The sequence below is a fragment of the Silene latifolia genome, chromosome 3, assembly GCF_048544455.1.
Source record: "Silene latifolia isolate original U9 population chromosome 3, ASM4854445v1, whole genome shotgun sequence".
Taxonomy (NCBI): domain Eukaryota; kingdom Viridiplantae; phylum Streptophyta; class Magnoliopsida; order Caryophyllales; family Caryophyllaceae; genus Silene; species Silene latifolia.
The window spans coordinates 137,027,749-137,047,850 of NC_133528.1; the positions used below are offsets into that span (position 1 = coordinate 137,027,749).

General features: G+C 36.0%; 3 protein-coding genes across 3 annotated transcripts; all 3 read right to left on the bottom strand.

Annotated features, from left to right (window-relative positions):
* Window positions 1-1,848: 1,848 nt before the first annotated feature.
* On the bottom strand, window positions 1,849-2,763 carry LOC141649767 (uncharacterized). The gene has a single exon (XM_074458448.1). The coding sequence runs from the start codon at window positions 2,761-2,763 to the stop codon at window positions 1,849-1,851; it is 915 nt and encodes a 304-aa protein (XP_074314549.1).
* A 2,157-nt stretch (window positions 2,764-4,920) lies between these two features.
* LOC141649768 (uncharacterized) lies at window positions 4,921-7,923 on the bottom strand. Its single transcript, XM_074458449.1, has 2 exons — window positions 7,661-7,923; window positions 4,921-5,779 (listed from the first exon to the last, which is right to left on the bottom strand). The coding sequence occupies exons 1-2, from the start codon at window positions 7,921-7,923 to the stop codon at window positions 4,921-4,923; spliced, it is 1,122 nt and encodes a 373-aa protein (XP_074314550.1).
* Window positions 7,924-14,948: 7,025 nt separating this feature from the next.
* LOC141649769 (uncharacterized) lies at window positions 14,949-16,304 on the bottom strand. Its single transcript, XM_074458450.1, has 2 exons — window positions 15,683-16,304; window positions 14,949-15,637 (listed from the first exon to the last, which is right to left on the bottom strand). The coding sequence occupies exons 1-2, from the start codon at window positions 16,302-16,304 to the stop codon at window positions 14,949-14,951; spliced, it is 1,311 nt and encodes a 436-aa protein (XP_074314551.1).
* Window positions 16,305-20,102: the final 3,798 nt, after the last annotated feature.

Below are 20,102 nucleotides of genomic sequence, written 5' to 3' on the forward strand. Positions count from 1 at the left end.
GTACCTCTCTTTTCGGATGTTGGTTAGACCGAGTGAATGTTGTCTTTGGGGTCTATAATTCGAGTCGATTTACATATGTAGTCTTTGCGCCAATATGGCTCGAATTTCTGCCGAGCACCACGTCCTTCTTGCTCACTACACCTTTCTTCTTCACCATGTCTCTCCGGATCATTTATGACAATTGATTCATTTTCCCTTTTGCTGTTGTCGCCATTTTGAAACTCTATTTCACTGTCTTCGACATTTGGAATTGTGTTTGTATTTTGTGTGGCTTTTTGGTTAAAGCTTTGGGGTGTGTCATCAACGTGTCCAAATTTTGGGAAACAAAATCAAAATCATCGTAATCCGTATCTAAGAAGAGGTTGTTGTCAAAAGTATTAGTTGGTTTGTCAGTGGTTGACTTCATGGCCTCATCATGCATAAAATGAAAAACATTTTCATAAAATACGACATCCCTCGACTCAAAAACGGCTTTCTTCTTTAGGTCGTAGACTTTCCAACTCTTTTTGCTAGCCGTATAACCAACAAAAATACATCGCTTCCCACGTTCATTGAACTTATCTTTTGGCTTGTCTTTATTATGAGCATAACAAATACTACCAAAAACTTTAATATTGTCATAACTCGGTTTTTGCCCATATAAGACTTCAAAAGGAGTCAAGCCATGAAGTAAACGAGTGGGTGTTCTATTTATCAGGTACGCAGAGGTCAAAATACATTCTCCCCAAAATTCAATAGGTAAGTTTGCTTGGAAACGAAGGGCTCTTGCTTTTTCTAAAATATGTCGATGTTTCCGTTCTACCCTACCATTTTGTTGTGGGGTATCTATTTGACTGGTTTGAAAAATCATCCCATGTTCACTATAATAATATTTCATAACATGACTCAAAAATTCCGTCCCATTATCACTTTGCACTACTTTCACCTCTTTTCCGAATTGGGTTTTGGTCATTTGACAAAAAATAATTAAAAGTTGGCTCGCTTCTCCCTTATCTCTCATTAATCTAACCCAAACATGTCTACTTCGGTCATCTACAATTGTGAGAAAATAATGAGCTCCTGACAAACTTTTCGTGTGGTAAGGTCCCCATATATTACAATGTATCAAAGCAAATAATTCTGCACTTCTCTTATTATTTCGCTTAAAAACCGAACGTGTCTGTTTGGCCCGACAACAAGGGTCACAAATATTATCATTATTCCAGGATAAATCAAAACCAATTAAATTTGAGAAAAGAGGTAAAATACTTCTAGACGGATGCCCGAGTCTCATGTGCCACAACCTTGAATCGATGATTGTTTTTGCTTGCGCCACCATATGTGATCGGTCATCTTTAAAATAATAGACCCCATCAACGTGTTCACCCCGTCCAATCTTCATCCTCGTAGATTGGTCCTGTATAACACAATGATCATTATAAAAGGTCACAACACAATTATTTTCCGTAATAAGTTGTTGAATTGAGATTAAATCACAAGTTAGAGAGGGGACATAAAGAACGTCTTTTAGTGTAAAATTATCATTCAACACTATTTTTCCATGTTCTTGCGCCACTATTCGTGAACCATCCGGTAAACTAACGGTAGAAGCTTCCCCGCGCCATACATCAACAAGCAAATCACGTTTTCCTGTCATATGATGAGAACAGCCACTATCGAGTAACCAATGAATATTTTTATACCTGCGTGTTTCTGTCCACCATCATTTTTATTTGACAAAAGATTTCTTAATTGAATCACTTCATCTGGCGTAAAACCCGGTGATTCGAATTTGGCTTGGGTTTCATCATTAGTCACTGCTGCTGCTGCTGCATTTGCTTGTTGCGTCGAGCCTCCACGGCCTCGGCCTCATCCTCCTCTCGCATTGTTCCTCCCACGGCCACGACCTCTTCCTTGGATTCCCAACTTATCCCAGCATTTATCTTCCGTATGCCACAGTTTATTGCAGTGTGTGCATCGAATTATTCCTGAGTTTTCACCCTCCTTTGTCGAATCAGCGCCAGTTTTCGCAGCCATTACTGCTTCGACAGTTTCTTCTTTGATTTTCGTGACTGCACGATGCCTTTCTTCACGAAGAACTAAGGCGTATGCTCTTGTTAAAGCAGGAACTTCGTCCTCCATCAACAAATTCGAGCGTATATGGCCATAAAGCACACCATCAAGTCCCATCAAAAATTTATGGACTTTCTCCTCCTCTCGTTCTTTAAGCATAGCATTTGCCGCTCCGCAAGTGCATTGTGGGACTTTGCTATAAGTTGATAATTCATCCCACAGTGCTTTCAATTGAGTATAATACTCAACTACGGACTGATTTTTCTTTTGTTTGCATTCATTAAGATCGCTTTTGAGTGGATGTACACGTGGTGCATTACCACTCGAGTACCGATCGCGCAATTCCTTCCAAATCTCCACAACAGACTCGGAAAAAGCTATACTGGGATGCAGTTTCGGATGAATTGCATTTCGCAACCATGCCTTAACCATGGCGTTGCATTGACGCCAAGCAACGACCTCTAGAGTTTCTGCCTCTCCTTCTTGAATCACCGGCTTCTTTACGGTACCCTCGATGAAACTTAGTTTGTTTTTCGCATCGAGACCGTTTCGCACTGCATCCGCCCATAATTGATAAGTATCTCCGTCAAAGATGATTTGAGACAAAGATAAATTGGGGCTTTCACTTGGATGTATATACAAAGGTGAAGAAGGTGGTATGAACTCGGTTTTCTGGTCTGATTTAATTGGTATTCCACTCCCTTGCGTCATTGTTGTAATTATAAAAATTTGATAATTTTTGGAATGATGAATTTATTTTGATGTCGAAAAGAAGAGCCAGGATTAAAAATTCCAGAGCTCTGATGCCATGTGAAACGAACGACACAAGAAGTAAGGAAAGAATTGTATTGAATATTATTGATAATCAAGCAGAAGCAATTACAGGATTAAATACATAAAGTTAGGAAAGGTTACCCTAACTAAATCATACAAAAAAGGCAAAATAAGCGTACAAACTCCTAAATTAGTGTAGATATGATACATGCTAATATTTGACATGATACACGATATCAATTAGTTACGGGAATATCGTTCAATATTCTGGGAGGTCAATCGTTATAAGAGAAAAAAAAATGCCAACGGTTGTATCATTTCAACAATGCATGATCGTGAGCATTCACTTCTCCTCCCTATTGCCATAAACTAATGGGGATCATTCAAACCTCTCTGCCACTATTTTAGATGTACACTGATAAACCTTTGATTTTTGAGCATGCAATTTAAATCTTGTAAAACGTAATAAAGAAATTAGCGACTTTACCATAAACTCGTTAGGCTATCCTGCAACAGGTTATCCATAAATTTTCGTTAATGGGACACACATTAGATCGATGATTAGGGATGTCAGCGGGGTGGGTACAAGTGGGTACCGCCCCGCACCTGCCCCAGTTGGGGCGGGGATGGGTAGAACTTTGGCGGGTGGTGGGGCGGGGACAGGTACGGAATTTGTACCCGCCATGGGTCATGGGGCGGGGATAGATTTCGCATCTTACCCACCTAATACCCGCCTACCAGCCAATCATTAAAAAAAATTAGTAGGATTATGATAATTTTATAAATTTTATTTAGTTATAATTAAGATATAATGATAATAATTATTTTATAAAATTTTTAACTAATTTATTTGGTGAAAAATTAAAATTATAAAGATAAATTCTAAAAAATGGAAATTAATAGTGATTAAACCAACTTTTAGGAAAAAATATATCGAATAAAATTATGGTGTAACGGGTTAATAGGTAAGCGGGGCGGGTACGGTTTTATATTTTTACCCGTTGGGGCGGGGATGGTTTAGGAAATTTGTACCCGCCACGGGTGGTGGGGCGGGGATGGGTACGAGTTTTTCTCTGTGGGTACGGGTACCGGGGAACTTATATCCACCACCGCCCCGCCCCAATGACATCCCTATCGATGATGCCATCTATAGGTGCCTTTTAAGTCTAAAGCACGGGGCTAATGTTATTATGGATGGACACACTTTGATTTCTACGGAGCCACGATTTTACTTTATAAGACCATCCCCAAGCAGAAGGTCGCCTTAATTGGGTCACAAACATTTTTCCTCTTAATCGCACCTTATTAATCTTGACCCACCTTCACCCTCCCAAGCAGAAGGTCATGACCTAGTCACCAACCCAATCATTTTTCCACTTTCCAACATTTCCAATCATTTACCACATTCATTACTCCATCAAAACCTCTCTCTTACTCATACTATAACTAAGTTAATCTTTTCATTTTTAAAATAAACTCTACTCAAATATTTTAAGTAAATTAATTTTATAGTGTACATTAAAAAAAAAAAATTGGAAATAAATAAACTTTATTGAAAACATGAGTCAACATATAAAAAAACAGCATACATAATTCGAAAAAAAAAACACGATCTTAAAAAACATTAAATACTACGAAATAAAAAAATGCATTCTAAACTAATTCGAATTACGGAAGTTTTGCCAAATATGCTCAATGAGATCATTTTTCAGAGCGTTATGAGTGGCTATCACGAATCTCACCATGAATTTCTATGAATCGTTCTTTAGGCGATCTTCTAAGACGATGATATTCATATGGATCATCACTAGCTGAAGTCGGATTATCTTCTTTGAACAATGCGATTATGTTTTCATAGTTAAGATAGGTTTCTCTTTCATCTTCAACTATCATATTATTCATAATAATACAAGCAATACGAACCTTCCCCATATTAGCTCGATCCCAAAGAAGACAGGGGCGTTTGATGAACGCAAATCGAGCTTGTAGGACGCCAAAAGCACGTTCCACATCTTTTCGACAACTCTCTTGTCGAGCTGCAAATAAACTATGCTTTTGAATTTGTGACGCATTAATTGTTTTAACAAATGTTGCTCAACCAGGATATATACCATCAGTAAGATAATATCCCATATTATAGTCCGTACCATTAACCGAAAAATTAACAGGTGGGGCAGATTCTTCTAAAACATCATAAAAGAGTGGAGAACGTTCAAGAACATTAATATCATTAAGCGAACCTGGTGTGCCGAAGAAGGCATGCCATATCCATAAATCGTACGAAGCGACCGCTTCCAAAATGACAAGTGGCTTTGAACTTCTCTCGGCATATTGTCCAGCCCATGCTGTGGGACAATTTTTCCACTCCCAATGCATGCAGTCAATGCTACCCAACATACCAGGAAATTCACGAGCTTGCCCCATATGAAGTAACCTTCCTAAATCTTGAGGGTTGGGTCTGCGTTGATACTCGTTCCCAAAGCAGCTGATTACACCTTCGACGAACAATTTAAGAGAGTCCCAGATGGATGTATCGCTCATACGCAAATATTCATCTACTGAATCGGTAGAAGTACCATATGCTAGAACTCTTAAAGCAGTCGTGCATCTCTGTAATGGTGAGAAACTAGGTCTCCCATTACCGCCGACTCTTTGTTGGAAAAAGCGATCATTGGCGGATAGAGCATTAACTATGCGCATGAATAGATGCTTGTGCATGCGAAATCTGCGGCGAAATAGCTCTTCGGGATAAACCGGATCCATAAAGTAGTCATTGTACAATTGCTTATGACCTTCTTCACGATCACTCTTAATGTTTCTCCTACGACGTCTAGGAGGAGGATTTGGTTGAAGAATTCTTCTATTAACGTATTCATTCATACGTTGGGCTATAAGGTTTTGTATAGCCTCAGATCTTTCATCGGCTTCGGCTTCCCATTGGTAATCGGAAAGCCTATTTTGATCGACAATATTATCGTTTGATGAATCAGAATCGGAATTTTACTCAGACATTCTAATAGTTTTTTTGTGAGGGTGATTTTGTGAGAGTGATTTGAAAGAACGAAAATGTATGAGTGATTTTGTTCAATTTTTTGTGTGGGTGATTTTGTGAGAGTGATTTGAAAGAAGGAAAATGTATGAGTGATTTTGTTAAACAACCATATGGGGTATATATAAGTTTTTTATGTAACGGATATATTTCTAATCGAATGGCTATAATCAATCCAACGACTATATTTCTAATTTAATGGATATAATCAATCTAACGGCTATATTTCTAATCTAATGGCTATAATTAATCCAACGGCTATATCTCTAATCTAATGGCTATGATTAATCCAATGGCTATTATCAGTTCTATTGACGATATATCAATTATATTGGTGATCGTATTTAAAATATTAGTTGACGATTTACATAAAAAATCAGAAAGCAATATTTACATAAATATTTACAAAATATTTCAACCACCCCAACTTGTCAACCACTCAACTATTTCATAAAAATACAATTTTTTATTTTAAAAACAAAACGATGAAAATTACAACAAAATATCAGCATTCATCTCTATCCACACATTCATATCATCATTCATCTCATCAACCATCTATCCATACACATTCACCCCACCGACACTCTAAACCCAAAAAAACCCCAAAAATCTCATTCATTTCATCATTCATTGCTATATCATTCATAAATTTCATTCATAAATTGTTATATCATTCTTAAATTTGGATTTTATTTCGATTTGGGTTTTATTTCGATTGGTTTTCTGATTGGGGATTTCATTCATCCCGATTTCATTCATGCAGGTAAATTCTTGTTAAATCGTTTATAAATTCTTGTTAAATCGTTTTCATTCATCCCGATTTTCTGATTAATAATTAGTAATCGAAATCTTGTTAATGTTTTCATTCATCGTTGGGATTAATAATTACTTGTTACATTTACATAGTTGTTACATTTACATTTTAGTTGGAATTTAATCGAAATCTTGTTACATTTACTTAGTTTTTGCGAGATTGATGATTAATAATTAATAATCAGACTTATATTGTTGCGAGTAGAGGTGGCAAACAATGACACGACACGAAAACACGACACGAACCTGACACGAAATTAACGGGTTTGGGTTGAGACTTAATGACCCATTTATGTATGTGGGTCGACACGAACACGACAAGATATTTAATTGGGTTGGGTTAGGGTTGACCTCACTAAACACGAACCAGACACGAATGACCAGTTTACTAAATTAATCCTAATTTTTCTTGATCCTCCATCACATAAATATACTTAAACTTTCAAAATATGGAAGTTACATGAAAACCCGACACGAACCCGACACGAAATTAACGGGTTAGAGTTGAGGCCTTATGACCCATTTATGTAAGTGGATCAACACGAACACGACACAAGATTTAATTGGGTTGGGTTTGGGTTGGAGGGATTGTGACCCATTTACATGTGACACGAACCCGGCACGACCCGATCTGTTTGTCAGCTGTAGTTGCGAGATTGATGCGATATCAATAAATCGACTTACATTGTTGCGAGATTGATGATTAATAATCAGAAAATAAATAGACAAATATATGTCGATTTCAGCGGATTGATGATGAATAATTAAACCAACAATAAAAAAAAGAAAATAAAAACAGATTAAATAAACTAAATATCAGACATATATTTGTCCATTAGCTTGTCCTTCAACTCTTGATCTTTCAGGTTTAAATTTTATTTCGAGAGCAATGTTTTCAACCAACCCATCTCCATTTTTGTTTTCATTTTTTGAATTCTAATTTGTTCAATTTTAAAATCTGTTGCAAGCCTTTTTTGCAGAAAATCAATTTGCTCTTTCGTAGTGAGTCTATTTCCTTCCATTATTTCTCGGTCATCTGCACTTAACATATAATTGGGCACGATCTCAGGTGCTTTTCCATTCCGCTTCTTTGTAGCTGCATCCCGTCCTTCGGGCCGGTCACTTGCGTCGACATAAAGACTGAACGGGGTTGGAACATTAACACTAGACGGGGTTGGAACATTTACAATAGACGGGGTCCCGACATTTACACTAGAAGGGCTAGAATCCATTTCCGACCTTGACCTTTTTTAACCCGACTTTGAGTTTTCAGGGAGCTCAGATTGATGTTTTTGTGAGCTCCACTTGTGGTGTTTACTCATGATTTTATCGTAAACATGAAAGTGAGCAAAATCGTTACCATTATTCAACTTACGAAATAATTTCTGAGCTAATTCTATGTCGTCTTTGATGTTAGTGCCGCTTCCCGATGGTCGATTTAGAACTTGTGTGTAGCAACCAACCCATTTGCTCACTGCTGTATTGAGTCATTTATAGCGACTTTTCATTCCATCGATACTCCTAATTCCAAGTTTATTTTGATTTTAATTTTCCGTACGACTTTTTTCATAGAGCTGAAATACATCATTCCATCTCGTGACGGTTCTTTGGTTTTTTCCAAGTATTGAGTCGGTACTACACATAATCCATGCGGATATAAGAGCTTCTTCCTCCTTTTCGGTCCAAATCCGATCATCCATTTTGGAATTGGATTGATTTTTTGTGGATGCTAATGATTTTTTGGTTTTTTTTAACAAAAAAGGGGGGTTTCTGATACAAATTCTTGAGTTTGAAGTTCGGACTACAAGATTTGATTTACAAAAACATCGATATTTCAATTCTTTTGGCTACCCGAAATTAATTCCGTAAAAGTAGGAATTGGAGTACTTTGATTTAAATCGAAATTTTGAGAGTCTTGATATATGTTGAATAATCGTCACTAGCATAACTTGAAAAATCAAAGTCGTTTAAATCCATAATATATTTGAAAATTGAGAATTTTATAAGTGTTTGAGTTATATTTTTTTATGTTTGTAATTTGTTTTTGGTAGAAGATTAAAAATATTTTACTGATTTGCATTTTTCACCTCTACTTTTATAGTGTTTTTTACATATATTTTTACTACACAATTAATATTATGGTTGTATGGTAGGAGTTGAGAAAATTATGGTTGAAGAAATTAAAGAGAGACCCGGGGAAAGGGAAGCAAGCTGGTGAAAAGAAAAGTAAGAAGGGCGAAAGGACATAAGAGCAGAGAAGAGGGAAGAGGCTGAGAAGCTGCCGTTTTTTTGTACTTTTTTTGTTTTTATGTTTTTTAATATTGTAAACCAATAGAAATACGACACGTGTAAGGTCACCAACATTTACCAATTTCTCAACTCAGGGTCATCGGTTGCCCATTTCTAACTCAGGGTCGTCCTAAATATCGTCTTAATTCTACTTAATAACGTCATTAGCGTGACCCAATAAGGTCACGACCCGGTTGGTGACCTTGCTTGGGGATGGTGACCATCCACAACCAGAAGGTCGCCTTAATCGGGTCACCAAATTTTTTTCTCTTAATCGCACCATATTAATCTTGACCCACCTTCACCCTCCCAAGCAGAAGGTCACGACCTAGGTCACCAACCCAATCATTTTTCCACTTTCCAACATTTTCAATCATTTACCACATTCACTACCCACTAAAACCTCTCTCTTACTTTTACAATTATTATTTAATAACATACTACAACTAAGTTAATCTTTTCATTTTTAAAATAAATTCTACTCAAATATGTTCAGTAATTAATTTCATAGTGTATATTAAAAAAAATTATTGGCAATAAATAAACTTTATTGAAAACATGAGTCAACATATAAAAAAACCGCATACATAATTCAAAACAAAAACACGGTCTTAAAAAACATTAAATACTACGAAATAAAAAAATGCATTCTAAACGAATTCAAGTTACGGAAGTTTTGCCAAATATGCTCAATGAGATAATTTTTCAGAGCATTATGAGTGGCACGATCACGAATCTCACCATGAATTTCTATGAATCGTTCTTGAGGCGATCTTCTAAGACAATGATATTCATATGGATCATCACTAGCTGAAGTCGAATTATCTTCTTTGAACTCTGCGATTATGTTTTCATAGTTAAGATAGGTTTCTCTTTCATCTTCAACTATCATATTATGCATAATAATACAAGCCATAAGAACCTTCCCCATATTAGCTCGATCCCAAAGAAGACAAGGGCGTTTGATGAACGCAAATCGAGCTTGTAGGACGCCAAAAGCACGTTCCACTTCTTTTCGACAACTCTCTTGTCGAGCTGCAAATAACCTATGCTTTTGAATTTGTACCACATTAATTGTTTTAACAAATGTTGCCCAACCAGGATATATACCATCAGTAAGATAATATCCCATATTATAGTCCGTACCATTAACCGAAAAATTAACAGGTGGGGCAGAGTCTTCTAAAACGTCATTAAAGAGTTGAGAACGTTCAAGAACATTAATATCATTAAGCGAACCTGGTGTGCCGAAGAAGGCATGCCATATCCATAAATCGTACGAAGCGACCGCTTTCAAAATGACCGTTGGTTTTGAACTTCTCCCGACATATTGTCCCGCCCATGCTGTGGGATAACTTTTCCACTCCCAATGCATGCAGTCAATGCTACCCAACATACCAGGAAATCCACGAGCTTGCCCCATATGAAGTAACCTTCCTAAATCTTGAGGGTTGGGTCTGTGTATATACTCGTTCCCAAAGCAGCTGATTACACCTTCGACGAACAATTTAAGAGAGTCTCTTATGGATGTATCGCTCATACGCAAATATTCATCTACTGAATCGGTAGAAGTACCATATGCTAGAACTCTTAAAGCAGTCGTGCATCTCTGTAATAGTGAGAAACTAGGTCTCCCATTACCGCCGACTCTTTGTTGGAAAAAGCGATCATTGGCGGATAGAGCATTAACTTTGCGCATGAATAGATGCTTGTGCATGCGAAATCTGTGGCGAAATAGCTCTTCGGGATAAACCGGATCCATAAAGTAGTCATTGTACAATTGCTTATGACCTTCTTCACGATTCCTCTCAATGTTTCTCCTACGACATCTAGGAGGAGGATTTGGTTGACGAATTCTTCTATTAACGTATTCATTCATACGTTGGGCTATAAGGTTTTGTATAGCCTCCGATCTTTCATCGGCTTCGGCTTCCCATTGGTAATCGGAAAGCCTAATTTGATCGACAATATTATCGTTTGATGAATCAGAATCGGAATTTGACTCAGACATTCTAATAGTTTTTTTGTGAGGGTGATTTTGTGAGAGTGATTTGAAAGAAGGAAAATGTATGAGTGATTTTGTTCAACAACCATATGGGGTATATATAAGTTTTTTATGTAACAACTATATTTCTAATCGAATGGCTATAATCATGGGTTATGCTCAATCATGGACATGATTTACTTAATCATGGACATGCTTGACCATTTTACCCCTCCCAAACACCCACATTTACAATTTTGTTTTCAATAAAATTAGTCGATTAATTTACTCGTCCTACCACCACGCACCACCCAACCACCACCATCCAACACCCACTATGCACCACGCACCCCCACCGACCTTTACCCTGCCCCTCCCTGAACGTCCGTTCCACTCCCGTGCATCGCCGACCGGCCTTGTTAGCCAGACCCGCCTCCCATTCTCGCCACCATCCCCAAACCGCGCGCCACACCCGCTATCCAGATCCACGCCGCTCTAACCTGTCCCTTCTCCCTCATCCCTGCTCGACTCCCTCGCCGGACGACTTCGCCAACTATGGTTTCATGTCGACAAAAATTCCATACAACAATTGGTCTGCCAACTCATATTGAATTCATACGAAAATTCCATGTATTTTTGGGTCATGCAACTTGAAAGGCGGCGATGATGGCGACATTGATGGAGTCTGGCTATGGAGGTGACCTGATGGCTTATTGGGGTGGAGGTAGCGTAGTTGGGAGGGTTAGTTTAGGATGGGTATAATTAGAGAAGGGAGCCAGGAAGGATGAAAAGGGTAGTCTTTGCCAATTTTATGGAAAAAAGTCCATGATTGAGTAAAAGGTGTCCATGAATGAGCAATGACGATAATCAATCCAACGGCTATATTTCTAATATAATGGATATAATCAATCTAACGGCTATATTTCTAATCTAATGGCTATAATCAATCCAACGGCTATATCTCTAATCTAATGGCTATAATTAATCCAATGGCTATTATCAGTTCTATTGACGATATATCAATTATATTGGTGATCGTATTTAAAATATTAGTTGACGGTTTACATAAAAAATCAGAAAGAAATATTTACATAAATATTTACAAAATATTTGAACCAACCTAACTCGTCAACTACTCAACTATTTCATAAAAATACAATTTTTTATTTAAAAAAAAACGATGAAAATTACAACAAAATATCTGCATTCATCTCTATCCACACATTCATATCATCATCCATCTCTTCAACCATCTATCCATAGACATTCATCCCACCGACACTCTAAACCCAAAACCACCCCAAAAATCCGATTCATATCATCATTCATTGCTATATCATTCATAAATTTCATTCATAAATTGTTATATCATTCTTAAATTTGGGTTTTATTTCGATTTGGGTTAATTATTTCGATTGGTTTTCTGATTGGGGATTTCATCGATTTCATTCATCCCGATTTCATTCATGGAGGTAAATTCTTGTTAAATCGTTTATAAATTCTTGTTAAATCGTTTTCATTCATCCCGATTTTCTGATTAATAATTAGTAATCGAAATCTTGTTAATGTTTTCATTCATCGTTGGAATTAATAATTAGTTTTTACATTTACATAGTTGTTACATTTACATTTTAGTTGGAATTTAATCAAAATCTTGTTACATTTACATAGTTGTTGCGAGATTGATGATTAATAATTAATAATCAGACTTATATTGTTGCGCGATTGATGCGAGATCAATAAATCGACTTACATTGTTGCGAGATTGATGATTAATAATCAGAAAATAAATCGACAAATATATGTCGATTTCAGCGGATTGATGATTAATAATTAAACCAACAATAAAAACAGAAAATAAAAACAGATTAAATAAACTAAATATCAGACATATATTTGTCCATTAGCTAGTCCTTCAACTCTTGATCTTTCGGGTTTAAATTTTGTTGCGAGAGCAATGTGTTCAACCAACCCATTTCCATTTTTGTTTTCATTTTTTGAATTCTAATTTGTTCAATTTCAAAATCTACTGCAAGCCTTTTTTGCCGAAAATCAATTTGATCTTTCGTAGTGAGTCTATTTCCTTCCATTATTTCTCGGTCGTCTGCACTTAACATAGAATCGGGCACAACCTCAGGTGCTTTTCCATTCCACTTCGTTTTAGCTGACTCCCGTCCTTCGAGCCGGTCACTTGCATCGACATAAAGACTGAACGGGGTTGGAACATTAACACTAGACGGGGTTGGAACATTTACACTAGACGGGGTCCCGACATTTACACTAGAAGGGCTAGAATCCATTTCCGACCTTTACCTTTTTGAACCCGACTTTGAGTTTTCAGGGAGCTCAGATTGATGTTTTTGTGAGCTCCACTTGTGGTGTTTACTCATGATTTTATCGTAAACAAGAAAGTGAGCAAAATCGTTACCATTATTCAACTTACGAAATAATTTCTGAGCTAATTCTATGTCGTCTTTGATGTTAGTGCCGCTTACCGGTGGTCGACTTAGAACTTGTGTGTAGCAACCAACCCATTTGCTCACTGCTGTATTGAGTCGTTTATAGCGACTTTTCATTCCCTTGATACTCCTAATCCCAAGTTTATTTTGATTTTGATTTTCCGTACGACTTTTTTCATAGAGCTGAAATACATCATTCCATCTTGTGACAATTCTTTGGTTTTTTCCAATTATTGAGTCGGTACTACACATAATCCATGCGGACATAAGAGCTTCTTCCTCCTTTTCGGTCCAAATCCAATCATCCATTTTGGAATTGGATTGATTTTTTGTGGATGCTAATGATTTTTTGGTTTTTTTTGAACAAAAAAGGGGAGTTTCTGATACAAATTCTTGAGTTTGAAGTTCGGACAACAAGATTTGATTTACAAAAACATTGATATTTTGATTCTTTTGGCTACCCGAAATTAATTCCGTAAAAGTAGGAATTGGAGTACTTTAATTTAAATCGAAATTTTGAGAGTCTTGATATGTTGAATAATCGTCAATAGCATAACTTGAAAAATCAAAGTCGTTTAAATCCATAATATATTTGAAAATTGAGAATTTTATAAGTGTTTGAGTTATATTTTTTTATGTTTGTAATTTGTTTTTGGTAAAAGATTAAAAATATTTTACTGATTTGCATTTTTTACCTCTACTTTTATAGTGTTTTTTACATATATTTTTACTACACAATTAATATTATGGTTGTATGGTAGGAGTTGAGAAAATTATGGTTGAAGAAATTAAAGAGAGACCTGGGGAAAGGGAAGCAAGCTGGTGAAAATAAAAGCAAGAAGGACGAAAGGACATAAGAGCAGAGAAGCTACCGTTTTTTTATACTTTTTTTGTTTTTATGTTTTTTTTAATATTGTAAACCAATAGAAATACGACACGTGTAAGGTCACCAACATTTACCAATTTCTCAACTCAGGGTCATCGGTTGCCCATTTCTAACTCAAGGTCGTCCTAAATATCGTCGTAATACTACTTAATAACGTCATTAGCTTGACGACCCGGTTGGTGACCTTGCTTGGGGATGGTGACCATCCACAAGCAGAAGGTCGCCTTAATCGGGTCACCAAAATTTTTCCTCTTAATCGCACCTTATTAATCTTGACCCACCTTCACCCTCTCAAGCAGAAGGTCACGACCTAGGTCACCAACCCAATCATTTTTCCACTTTCCAACATTTTCAATCATTTACCACATTCACTACCCACCAAAACCTCTCTCTTATTTTTACAATTATTATTTAATAACATACTACAACTAAGTTAATCTTTTCATTTTTAAAATAAATTCTACTCAAATATGTTAAGTAATTAATTTTATAGTATACATTAAAAAAAATTATTGGCAATAAATAAACTTTATTGAAAACATGAGTCAACATATAAAAAAACCGCATACATAAGTCCAAAAAAAAAACACGATCTTAAAAAACATTAAATACTACGAAATAAAAAAAATGCATTCTAAACTAATTCAAGTTACGGAAGTTTTGCCAAATATGCTCAATGAGATCATTTTTCAGAGCGTTATGAGTGGCATGATCACGAATCTCACCATGAATTTCTATGAATCGTTCTTGAGGCGATCTTCTAAGACGATGATATTCATATGGATCATCACTAGCTGAAGTCGGATTATCTTCTTTGAACTCTGCGATTATGTTTTCATAGTTAAGATAGGTTTCTCTTTCATCTTCAACTATCATATTCTGCATAATAATACAAGCCATAAGAACCTTCCCCATATTAGCTCGATCCCAAATAAGACAAGGGCGTTTGATGAACGCAAATCGAGCTTGTAGGACGCCAAAAGCACGTTCCACATCTTTTCGACAACTCTCTTGTCGAGCTGCAAATAACCTATGCTTTTCAATTTGTGGCGCATTAATTGTTTTAACCAATGTTGCCCAACCAGGATATATACCATCAGCAAGATAATATCCCATATTATAGTCCGTACCATTAACCGAAAAATTAACAAGTGGGGCAGATTCTTCTAAAACGTCATTAAAGAGTGGAGAACGTTCAAGACCATTATTATCATTAATCGAACCTGGTGTGCCGAAGAAGGCATGCCATATCCATAAATCGTACGAAGCGACCACTTCCAAAATGACAGTTGGCTTTGAACTTCTCTCGGCATATTGTTCCGCCCATGCTGTGGGATAACTTTTCCACTCTCAATGCATGCAGTCAATGTTACCCAACATATCAGGAAATCCACGAGCTTGCACCATATGAAGTAACCTTCCTAAATCTTGAGGGTTGGGTCTACGTGTATACTCATTCCCAAAGCAGCTAAATACACCTTCGACGAACAATTTAAGAGAGTCCATGATGGATGTATCGCTCATACGCAAATATTCATCTACTGAATCGGTAGAAGTACCATATGCTAGAACTCTTAAAGCAGCCGTGCATCTCTGTAATGGTGAGAAACTAGGTCTCCCATTACCGCCGACTCTTTGTTGGAAGAAGCGGTCATTGGCGGATAGAGCATTGACTAAGCGCATGAATAGATGCTTGTGCATGCGAAATCTGCGGCGAAATAGCTCTTCAGGATAAACCGGATCCATAAAGTAGTCATTGTACAATTGCTTATGACCTTCTTCACGATTCCTCTCAATGTTTCTCCTACGACGTCTAGGAGGAGGATTTGGTTGACGAATTCTTCTATTAACGTATTCATTCATACGTTGGGCTATAAGGTTTTGTATAGCCTTAGATCTTTCATCGGCTTCGGCTTCCCATTGGTAATCGGAAAGCTTATTTTGATCGACAATATTATCGTTTGATGAATCAGAATCGGAATTTGACTCAGACATTCTAATAGTTTTTTTGTGAGGGTGATTTTGTGAGAATGATTTGAAAGAAGGAAAATGTATGAGTGATTTTGTTCAATTTTTTGTGAGGGTGATTTTGTAAGAGTGATTTGAAAGAAGGAAAATGTATGAGTGATTTTGTTCAACAACCATATGGGGTATATATAAGTTTTTTATGTAACGGCTATATTTCTAATCGAATGGCTATAATCAATCCAACGGCTATATTTTTAATTTAATGGATATAATCAATCTAACGGCTATATTTCTAATCTAATGGCTATAATTAATCCAACGGCTATATCTCTAATCTAATGGCTATGATTAATCCAATGGCTATTATCAGTTCTATTGACGATATATCTATTATATTGGTGATCGTATTTAAAATATTAGTTGACGGTTTACATAAAAAAATCAGAAAGCAATATTTACATAAATATTTACAAAATATTTCAACCAACCCAACTCGTCAGCCACTCAACTATTTCATAAAAATACAATTTTTTATTTAAAAAAAACGATGAAAATTACAACAATATATCAGCATTCATCTCTATCCACACATTCATATCATCATTTATCTCATCAACCATCTATCCATACACATTTATCCCACCGACACTCTAAACCCAAAAAAAACCCCTCAAAATCCCATTCATATCATCATTCATTGCTATATCATTCTTAAATTTAGGTTTTATTTCGATTTGGGTTTTATTTCGATTGGTTTTCTGATTGGGGATATCATCGATTTCATTCATCCCTATTTCATTCATGCAGGTAAATTCTTGTTAAATCTTTTATAATTTCTTGTTAAATCGTTTTCATTCATCCCGATTTTCTGATTAATAATTAGTAATCGAAATCTTGTTAATGTTTTCATTCATCGTTGGAATTAATAATTACTTGTTACATTTACATAGTTGTTACATTTACATTTTAGTTGGAATTTAATCGAAATCTTGTTACATTTACATAGTTGTTGCGAGATTGATGATTAATAATTAATAATTAGACTTATATTGTTGCGAGATTGATGCGAAATCAATAAATCGACTTACATTGTTGCGAGATTGATGATTAATAATCAGAAAATAAATCGACAAATATATGTCGATTTCAGCGGATTGATGATTAATAATTCAACCAACAATAAAAACAGAAAATAAAAACAGATTAAATAAACTAAATATCAGACATATATTTGTCCATTAGCTTGTCCTTCAACTCTTGATATTTCGGGTTTAAATTTTGTTGCGAGAGCAATGTGTTCAACCAACCCATCTCCATTTTTATTTTCATTTTTGGAATTCTAATTTGTTCAATTTCAAAATCTGCTGCAATCCTTTTTTGCCGAAAATCAATTTGCTCTTTCGTAGTGAGTCTATTTCCTTCCATTATTTCTCGGTCATCTGCACTTAACATAGAATTGGGCACGACCTCAGGTGCTTTTCCATTCCGCTTCTTTTTAGCTGCCTCCCGTCCTTCGGGCCGGTCACTTGCGTCGACATAAAGACTGGACGGGCTTGGAACATTAACACTAGGCGGGGTTGGAACATTTACACTAGACGGGGTTCTGACATTTACACTAGAAGGGTTAGAATCCATTTCCGACCTTGACCTTTTTGAACCCGACTTTGAGTTTTCAGGGAGCTCAGATTGATGTTTTTGTGAGCTCCACTTGTGGTGTTTACTCATGATTTTATCGTAAACATGAAAGAGAGCAAAATCGTTACCATTATTCAACTTACGAAATAATTTCAGCTAATTCTATGTCGTCTTTGATGTTAGTGCCGCTTGCCGGTGGTCGATTTAGAACTTGTGTGTAGCAACCAACCCATTTGCTCACTGCTGTATTGAGTCGTTTATAGCGACTTTTCATTCCCTCGATACTCCTAATCCCAAGTTTATTTTGATTTTCCGTACGACTTTTTTCATAGAGCTGAAATACATCATTCCATCTTGTGACGGTTCTTTGATTTTTTCCAAGTATTGAGTCGGTACTACACATAATCCATGCGGACATAAGAGCTTCTTCCTCCTTTTCGGTCCAAATTCGATCATCCATTTTGGAATTGGATTGATTTTTTGTGGATGCTAATGATTTTTTGGTTTTTTTTTAACAAAAAAGGGGGTTTCTGATACAAGTTCTTAAGTTTGAAGTTCGGACAACAAGATTTGATTTCCAAAAACATCGATATTTTGATTCTTTTGGCTACCCGAAATTAATTCCGTAAAAGTAGGAATTGGAGTACTTTGATTTAAATCGAAATTTTGAGAGTCTTGATATGTTGAATAATCGTCAATAGCATAACTTGAAAAATCAAACTCGTTTAAATCCATAATATATTTGAAAATTGAGAATTTTATAAGTGTTTGAGTTATATTTTTTTATGTTTGTAATTTATTTTAGGTAGAAGATTAAAAATATGTTACTGATTTGCATTTTTTACCTCTACTTTTATAGTGTTTTTTACATATATTTTTACTACACAATTAATATTATGGTTGTATGGTAGGAGTTGAGAAAATTATGGATGAAGAAATTAAAGAGGGACCTGGGGAAAGGGAAGCAAGTTGGTGAAAAGAAAAGCAAGAAGGACGAAAGGATATAAGAGCAGAGAAGAGAGAAGAGGCAGAGAAGCTGCCGTTTTTTTGTACTTTTTTTGTTTTTATGTTTTTTTAATATGGTAAACCTATAGAAATACGACACGTATAAGGTCACCAACATTTACCAATTTCTCAACTCACGGTCATCGGTTGCCCCTTTCTAACTCAAGGTCGTCCTAAATATCGTCTTAATACTACTTAATAACGTCATTAGCGTGACCCAACAAGGTCACGACCCGGTTGGTGGCCTTGCTTGGGGATGGTCTTAGGGGGGAAATTTCTAGGGATAAACTAGAAAATAAAGAACGAAAATTTAATCAAAAGTTTCACATAATTTATTCTTCGGGGTGACGCCCCCTCTTCTATATCAGTTCTTCCACTGTTCACAAGTAATACTTCCTCTATCTTAGTCATTTGTTTACCTTTTAAGCAAAGGCAGAGAAATAATTGAGACGTAGTGAGTAGTGAGTAATTACTCTTTTCGTCCCGTTCATTTGTTTACATTTTATTTTCTTTATAAAGGGTATTTTAATAAGGATAAATAAATAATTGGGACAAATGGAGTAAAGCATAATTTATTAATTCCTCCCGTCTATTAGAAAAACTTGTCAATCAATTTTAGATTAGTCAACATGAATTTCTATCATTTAAATTTCTAGTTAGTCTTCTATAAGGTGGTTTTATACAAAGATAGTACTCCCTCCTATTCTAAATAACTCTCTCTATTTCCTTTTTCGTTTATTAACAATACTCTCCCCATTTCCTTATTTGGCAAACTTTTATACTTATTTTAATCACCCCACCCCACAACAATACCCCACAATACTCATACTTTATCTTATTTTATTTACCTTACCCCCACAACAATACTTATTTTAATCACCTTACCCCACAACAATACTTATTTTAATCACACAATACCTTATCTTTCTCCAATCTCCTATCCCGCTACAATACTTTACCATATAATACTTCCCTCCCTTAATTCCCGTGCCCTCCATGAAAGGGGAGGGTTATTAAGAATAGGAGGGAGTATAACCATGTTAGTGTGGAAGGATAGTTATTAAGGGTGTATTTGGATTGGGAGATTTAAAGTGAAAAGAAAGGGAGGGAGAGTAGGGGATTTAATCCCTTGTTTCGATAGCAAATGAGGGTGGAGGGAATGAAGGGGGAGAGATTTGAAGGGAT

Excerpts from the sequence above, each read along its gene's own strand:
- LOC141649767 (XM_074458448.1), bottom strand. The coding sequence starts at position 2,763 with ATGACGCAAGGGAGTGGAATACCAATTAAATCAGACCAGAAAACCGAG.
- LOC141649768 (XM_074458449.1), bottom strand. The coding sequence starts at position 7,923 with ATGGATTCTAGCCCTTCTAGTGTAAATGTCGGGACCCCGTCTATTGTA. Across the intron at positions 5,780-7,660 it reads ATTGATTTTCTGCAAAAAAG|GCTTTCCGATTACCAATGGG; the intron begins GCTTGCAACAGA and ends CGATCAAAATAG.
- LOC141649769 (XM_074458450.1), bottom strand. The coding sequence starts at position 16,304 with ATGTCTGAGTCAAATTCCGATTCTGATTCATCAAACGATAATATTGTC. Across the intron at positions 15,638-15,682 it reads TGGATTTCCTGATATGTTGG|CATGGGCGGAACAATATGCC; the intron begins GTAACATTGACT and ends GTTATCCCACAG.